The 8,663-nt window shown below is 38.6% G+C and overlaps 1 protein-coding gene across 1 annotated transcript; it reads right to left on the bottom strand.

The window, feature by feature from the left end:
• Positions 1-6,280: 6,280 nt before the first annotated feature.
• LOC307178779 (proteasome maturation protein-like) lies at positions 6,281-6,956 on the bottom strand (the record flags this gene model as incomplete). Its single annotated transcript, XM_079907301.1, has 2 exons — positions 6,578-6,956; positions 6,281-6,360 (listed from the first exon to the last, which is right to left on the bottom strand). Exons 1-2 carry the CDS (start codon positions 6,921-6,923, stop codon positions 6,281-6,283), a joined length of 426 nt encoding a protein of 141 aa, XP_079763427.1. The 5' UTR covers positions 6,924-6,956.
• Between the last annotated feature and the right edge of the window lie 1,707 nt (positions 6,957-8,663).

Below are 8,663 nucleotides of genomic sequence, written 5' to 3' on the forward strand. Positions count from 1 at the left end.
TATTTAAAAGTTATGTAGACTTACGATAAATGCATTTAGAAAACTAAGGTAATAAATACCCAACACATCACTTCCTAACTATTATCTATGCTATTGAGATTATGTCAATTGTGTCTGTAGGGCGGAAATAATTATATCGTGGTGTATCACTGTACATCTCTTCCCAACTCCACCTTCAGTGATACCACATTGGCAGCTAGAAACTGGCGGTGACAGGACTGTTTACACCATGGGAATTGGCAGTTACTACAAATGAGGGCCTGATTTATTGTTTTGTTGATCTGGGGATGGGGAAGCTTCCCAAAGTCCTACCTCCTCGTCCTGCAATGTCCCTCCAGCACCGTCTTTTGGTTAAGCTTATCATTGTGAGCTGAGGCAATTAATTGATAATGGAAACTTATGACTTACCATGTTTTCACTTAACAAATATCAAAAACAAATGTTGATAGTATACAGTATTGTTGAGAATGTGGGGGAATGAGAACGCTCATAGGTAGCTGTTGGTAATGACTACAGTCTTTTTACAGTTGAGTTGGGTAGTATCTATCACAATGTCTGAAAGCAAACCCTTAATCAACCAGCATTTTTACATATAAGATTCTAGCTTACAAAAATGCTGACTTGAAAGAAAAAGATGCGGATACAGTAATGCTTACTGAAGCCGTGTCTGTAATACTGAAGAACTGAAATTAACCTCAATGTTTATCCTTTGAGGAATTGTTAGTCTATGCTGAACAACATGGTAGCTATTTGTGGCTATTTAAAATCATTACAATTAAATAAAATTTTAATATGTAGTTCCTTAGTCAAACTAGTCACATTTCAAATGCTTGTTAGCCAGTGTGACTAGTGGACAGTTAGATAATAATTCAACATTAAAAAGAAGGAGTTAAATCTCTATACCTGACATAAAATGAAGTAGAGGAATTGTGTTCAAGTGAAAAGGGGAAATAGCAGAACAATATGTATAGCATGATCCCATTTCTTTACAAAATAGATGATCTTGGGGCTTCCCTGGTGGAACAGTGGTTAAGAAACCGGTTGCCAATACAGGGGACACGGGTTCAAGCCCTGGTCTGGGAAGATCCCACATGCCATAGAGCAACTAAGCACGTGCGCCACAACTACTGAGCCTGCACTCTAGAGCCCGCGAGCCACAACTACTGAGCCCGTGTACCACAACTACTGAAGTCTGTGCGCCTAGAGCCTGTGCTCCGCAACAAGAGAATCCACCACAATGAGAAGCCTGCACACCGCAATGAAGAGTAGCCCCCGCTCGCCGCAACTAGAGAAAGCCCGTGTGCAGCAACGAAGACCCAACGCAGCCAAGAATAAATAAATAAATTTATTTTAAAAAACAAAAAAAAACAAAAAAAAATACACACACACACACACAAAAACAATACTGAGTGAAGCAGGCACATTGTGTTAAAATTATCATCTGTTTGTCAATCATATACATTAAACTTTCTGTCCCAATTCAATTTTTAAAAATATAACTATTGCCATTCAGGCATTTTTTTTGGATATTTACAAATAATTATCAAGTCAAACCTCTCAGTATTTTAGTGTTTTTATCTTTGGTGTTATGCTTAGAAAATCCATGCCTATATCAGAATTTAAGTATATATTTACCTGATTTTCACTGAGTCATTTAATTATTCCATGCATTGTAAATGTGTGTGTGCACACGTGTGTATATATATATAAAATAAAATTGGTATATAATTACTCCCACACACATACTGTTAGTCCATTTACTTAACTCTGTTTATTGAATAAACCATCTTTCTCCTACTATATTAAATAATGTACTTCCCAGATATTAGTTTTCCATTATATTTGGGCCTTTCACTTAACGGTTTATTTTGATCCTTTGATAGATCTATTAATTTGTTAACCTCTTCAGCTCTATTTTGGTTGCTTTTTGTATGGTATATCTTTTTCTGTCCTCTTAATTTCAACCTATTTGTGTCTTCTTTGCAGCAGTGTTGAATGATAAAGAAGTAGACTGGCCTTTGTGCCTGGTTCCTGGGAGGGAGACTCCAAATCCTTGGAATTTCCTGAGTAATAAGAATGTCTTTGTTATTCATAAGTCCCTTAGATCACACTGGAGTTTATGCTAATAAGGTGATTCACAGGGAACCCCTCAATAGCTTCAGAATAGGGGCTAGTCATGCTGGAAAGACCAACTGTGTGATTACAGGGTTGGGGATTTGAACCATGTGATATCGGTTCTACCTTGGCGGGGGTGGGGAGGCTACAGATCAAATTCAATCACATGGCCAATAATTAAAGCTAATACAACTCAACAACAACAACAACAAAAAAAACCCTAAACAATCCAACTTAAAAATGGGCAGAGGAGCTGAAGAGACATTTTTCCAAAGAAGACATACAGATGGCCAACAGGCACATGAAAAGATGTTCAACATCACTAATTATTAGGGAAATGCAAATGAAAACCATAATGAGACATCATCTCACACGTGTTAGAAAGGCTACTATCAAAAAGACAAGAAATAACAAGTGTTGGAGAAAAGGGAACCCTCCTACACTGTTGGTGGGAATGTAAATTGGTGCAGCCACTTTGGAAAAAAGGATGGGAGATTCCTCAAAAAATTAAGAATAGAGCAACCATATGATCCAGCTATTCCACTTCTGGGTATTTGTCCAAAGAACATAAAAACACTAATTGAAGATGATATATGCACCCCTATGTTCATCTTAGTATTATTATTAATAGCCAGGATATGGAAACAACCTAAGTGCCCATCAACAGATGAATGGATAAAGAACATGTGGGAGATACACACACAAACACACAGGAATATTATTCAGCCATAAAAGGTGAAATCCTGCCATTTGCAACAACATGGATGGACCTTGAGGGTGTTATGCTAAATGAAATAAATCAGAGAAAACCAAATAATATATGGTTTCGCTCATATGTGAGATATAGAAAAAGAAACAAAAAACAAATGAACAAACCAAATCAAACCAAATGTTTAGATATAGAGAATAGAGTGGTGGTTGCCAGAGCGGAAGGAATAGGGGGTGGGTGCGGGAAGGTGAAATGGTTAAAGGGAGTGTGTGGCTTCACCACACTGACTCCATTTTGTCAACTCCATCTCAGGCCCACAGTCCTACCCTCTCCGTTTTCTGAGTGACTGAACTTTAGCCTACTCACAAGGAATGCACCCAAGCCAGATAAGTTCCCTATCAATTTTTGCCCTTGCCTTCATCTGATACGAAAACTGGAAGAATGCCTTTGCTGGTGCAGATGGTCAATGGTCACGAGACCCCCAGAGATAGGAAAAATCCCCAGTTCTTGTCAGTGTGGGTATGCTTCTTACTTGGTAGTCAGATTCTATTTTTAGCTTCGGCCCCTTTGAACTCCCCTGTGCCCTTTTCGATGACATGGAGTGCAGCTGCGAATGCTTCTGGATCATCCATCCAGCAGATCTTTCCCGCCTGTATGTAAGTTACCCATAATAATCTTCATAATTGCACTTTATGGAGTGGCCTGCTTCATATTTCAGCCTCAAAGTTCCTTCTCAGTTCAGAGGATATTACTCGATATCTTGGCTTCCCAAGAGGGGGTCAACTGTAGAGTCAGGGATGGAAGCTACATTTTTGGTGGTAGGCATGCCTTAGTGTATACAGAAGTAGAAATATAATGTTGTACACATGAAACATATAATGTTATAAACCAATGTTACCTTGATTTAAAAAAGAAAGAAAGAAAGAAAGGAAATAATGGCCCCAAACTTCCCAAATCTGGGAAAATGTATGCCATCCAGATTCAAGAAGCCATATAGGGGCTTCCCTGGTGGGGCAGTGGTTAAGAATCTGCCTGCCAATGCAGGGGACATGGGTTTGAGCCCTGGTCTGGGAGGATCCCACATGCTGCAGAGCAACTGAGCCCCTGCGCCACAACTACTGAAGCCCGCATGCCTAGAGCCCTGCTCCACAACAAGAGAAACCACTGCAATGAGAAGTCTGCACACCGCAATGAAGACCCAACACAGCCAAAAATAAAGAAATAAATTTATGTTAAAAAGTGAAGCCGTATAGAGACAAAATAGGATGAATCCAAAGTAATCCACAGTGAGACACATTGTAATCAAATTGTCAAAAGTCAAAGACAAAGAATTTTGAAAGCAACAAGAGAAAAGCAATTCGTCATGTACAAGGGGACCCCTATAAGACTCTCAGCAGATTTCTCAGCAGGTGTCTTGCGGGCCAGAGGGAGTGGGATAATACGCTGAGGGAGTTCATCACCACTAGACCTGCCTTACAAGAAATGCTAAAGGAAGTTCTTCAAGTGGAAATGATGCCAAACAGCAACATGAAAGAATATGAAAGGAAAAGGCTCACTGGAAAAGGTAAATGTATAGACAAATACAGAATTCTGTGATATTATAATGGTGGTACATAAATCACATTTAATTCTGGAATAGAGATTAAAATACAGAAGTAAAAATAATAACTACAAAAATATGTTAGTAGATACACAATATGAAGACATAATTTGTGACATCAATAACATAAAATATGTGTGAGGGGAGAAATAAAAGTGCTGAGCATTTGTATATGATGTTGTTATCAGTCAATACAGCTTGTTTTAAGATGTTTTGTTTAAGTCCCATGTTAACCACAAAGAAAATGCCTATAGAAGGTACACAAAAGAAAATGAGAAAGGAATCAAAGCACATCACCACACACACACACAGAAAAAAATAATCAATGAAACAGAAAGGAAGACAGCAAGGGAAAAGAGTGACAAAAAAGCTATAAGACAAACAGAAAACAATTAACAAATGACAATAGTAAGTCCTTGCCTGTTAATTATTACTTTAGATGTAAATGGATTAAACTTCTCCATCAAAAGAAAGAATGGCTGAATGAATGAAAAAAGAAACAAAATCCAGCTATATTTTGTCTACAAGAGACTCACTTCAGATTTAAAGACACACAGAGCCTGAAAGTGAAAGTGTGGAAATAGACATACCATGCAAATTGTAAATGAAAACAAGGGTGGCCATACTTATATTATACAAAATAGACTTTGTCAAAAGTTCAAGCAAGGCACAAAAATACCAAGTGAAAACACCTGAAAGTTTACTACCTTGTTATAATGATTCTTAGTATTTCTTAGTATCTTCTAACACATATACATGTAAATAACAGAGATGTATGTATTTTACACTTTTAACAGGCATTTTTTTTCACATCACTTACCTGTAAGTTTCTCCTCTGCACATACCTTCACAAGCTTCCACACTCCCCTTGTGTAGAGCATTGTTTAAAATCTGGCATACATATCTCATAACTTTCTTCATCTTCATACAGTCATACATATCCAAATACACATGGTTGCCTTCAATTTCTATATAAAAAACTTTAAAATTTCATCACAGATAAATTCTTTATAAAAATAAATATATTTTAAAAGTATACAAGTGTGTAAATACAATCCAGTTAAGAAACAGAATACACAAAATAACTTTGAATCCTTTTGCCAACTTATCTCTTCATCATCCTGCCTTCCTGTAGCTACCACATTCCTGAATTTTATCATATCCTTTTTTTAAAAATTAATTAATTTATTTTTGGCTGCATTGGGTCTTCGTTGCTGCACTTGGGCTTTCTCTAGTTGCAGCGAGTGGGGGCTACTCTTGTTGCAGTGCGCAGGCTTCTCATTGTGGTGGCTTCTCTTGTTGCAGAGCATGGGCTCTGGGCACACAGGCTTCAGTAGTTGTGGCTCGTGGGCTCTAGAGTGCAGGCTCAGTAGTTGTGGTGCACAGGCTTAGTTGCTCCGCAGCATGTAGGATCTTCCTGGGCCAGGGCTTGAACCTGTGTCCCCTGCATTGGCAGGCGGATTCTTAACCACTGAACCACCAGGGAAGTCCTCTTGTTTTTTATTATGTACCACTTACACAGAAAATATCATTTGTTTCGCCTCTTTTTAAAGTTTTATGAATGGAATTATACTGTATGTATATATCTATAACTCTGTTTATCGTATTTGTTAAATTCAGTCATTTTCACTGCTGTGCACTATCCCACTGTATAGGTACTCCACACCTAATTAAACATCCTACTTCTGATGGGCATGTTTCATTTCCAGATTTGTTACTGCAATGATATTAGTGAAAGCAATGCTATTGATTTTTCTCATGTGTCAGTACTTCTAATGTTGTGCATGTCAAATTATAGTAAAAAGACAACTCTAAACAAGATGCAACCCATCTATTTCCATGAACAGCACACTGTATTACAGTAAACCGAGTTTATATTCAACCATCAAATGCGGTTCTCCCATTAATTCACTTTTTGATGGGTCATTAAGAATACCTTCAGGGGCTTCCCTGGTGGCGCAGTGGTTGAGGGTCCACCTGCCGATGCAGGGGACACGGGTTCGTGCCCCGGTCCGGGAGGATCCCACATGCCACGGAGCGGCTGGGCCCGTGAGCCATGGCCGCTAAGCCTGCGTGTCCGGAGCCTGTGCTCCACAACGGGAGAGGCCACAACAGTGAGAGGCCCGCGTACCGCAAAAAAAAAAAAAGAATACCTTCAAATCCAGTAGTTTCATCATTACCCCTCAAAATATCCAATGAAAGGTTTGAGCTTGGAAGAAATGGAAGATGCTGAACCTGCTGCACTGCCTTGAATTCCGTTTGTAGTTTTAGTGGAGCAAATAGACCGTGGATGTTTCTCAGTGTGGAAAAGTTCATTTTATCTTGGTCGATCTGGAATTTTTTTCCTGATAATTCAAGAGGATGACTGGGCAAAAGTTCATTTTTCACACAAGAAAAACCTTTTTGAAGAAGATCATGACTTTCAAAAGGTCCACTTGCTGAAAGTTCAGTAACTGGAATACTGTCCTTTTGCTGAGATCCAAGTCCTCTGACATTCATCTTCAACTAGCTCTGCAAACAGCCTCTCAGCCTGTTACCCAATGCTATTGATTTTGACGACAGAGAAATTGGTTTAAGGATTTTTAGCTGTGATGAAGCCAATTAGGGTGAAGCAAAAGAGAGACTTGGAAAAAAGGTTAGAAAAGAAAATCCTTTTTTGGCACATATATACAATGGAATATTACTCAGCCATAAAAAGAAACGAGATTGAGTTATTTGTAGTGAGGTGGATGGACCTAGGGTTTGTCATACAGAGCGAAGTAAGTCAGAAAGAGAAAAACAAATACCGTATGCTAATGCACATATATGGAATCTAAAAAAGCGGTACTGATGAATCTAGTGGCAGGGCAGGGATAAAGACACAGACGTAGAGAATGGACTTGAGGACACAGTCGGGGGAAGGGGAAGCTGGGATGAAGTGAGACAGTAGCATTGACATATATACACTACCAAATGTAAAATGGATGGCTAGTGGGAAGCAGCTGCATAGCACAGGGAGATCAGCTCGGTGCTTTGTGACGACCTAGAGGGGTGGGATAGGGAGGATGGGAGGGAGGCTCGAGAGGGAGGGGATATGGGGATATATGTATCCTTATAGCTGATTCACTTTGTTGTACAACAGAAACTAACACAACATTGTAAAGCAATTATACTCCAATAAAGATATTAAAAAATGCTTTTTTTTCAGGAACACTTGGGACTTTATTCTGAACTTGTAATAGGAACGGAATTTTACCTTCTTCCCTAATACTATATCCATTAACTGTTTTTACCTACCATTTCAGATCAGAAAAAAAGTCTGCCAGAGGAAGCTACAAAACTGCCAACTGCAACAGGCCCTGCCTAGGAAATGGAAACCTGGTTTTGTATATTTAGAATATTTTAAAATGCAATGATCACTCTTAAAAATAAAACAAGTAGTTTTCTGATTGACTATAATTATGTAGTCGCAAACAGGTTCCTTGCATTGTCTGACCTATAAGCTAGGACATCTGATTACCTAATTCTGGGCTCTGCTCTAATCTATCTGCCTCTACCCGTGGGAAGTTATTTCTTTAATCCAGGGTTTTCAAAGTTATTTGCTCAAGTTCTCTTAACATCATGAAGATTGGAAGCCTACCTCAGCCACTCCAAGACTGGCTGTTACTTTGATTTCTTCTTTCTTTTTGAAAGTTATGCTGATTTGCAGTCTTTCCCAAAACATCTTTGATTCATCATAAAACGTCCAAATCTTTTGGCAGATAAATTCCAAGTCTTTTTCTGCATATTAAATTTGATTCTCCAAGAAGATGTAATAACACTATTCTACTTTATACGTAACAAAACTGGTTTATTGTCACTCACTATCAAAACACACAGTCACAATTTCCAGGCACATATAGTGGTTGGTAGTCAGATAATCAAACTAACATGCCAAGCTAGATAACACTGTACTGTTTTTCAATCCCAGCTGGACAGTGTTCCACTTTCACAATTACCATGGTATGCACACAAAAGAAAAGCCTATCAGAAAAAACATCTTACAAATATTGTCATCTTCGGTTACTGACATTAACACAAATACATAAAGACACAGACCTCCTCAAGTCTCTCAGTCCTACAGAGACCTTCTCACAAGTCTCCATGGTCACAATATCCATTCACGACCACTCATTGTTGCTTTCCAACAGTAGCATATAACCTCTGATACAAACCGCCTTACACCTAAGGAAACAAAGATTCACATTTGCAGAGACTATC

This window comes from Stenella coeruleoalba (genome assembly GCF_951394435.1).
Source record: "Stenella coeruleoalba genome assembly, chromosome: 20".
Lineage (NCBI taxonomy): Eukaryota > Metazoa > Chordata > Mammalia > Artiodactyla > Delphinidae > Stenella > Stenella coeruleoalba.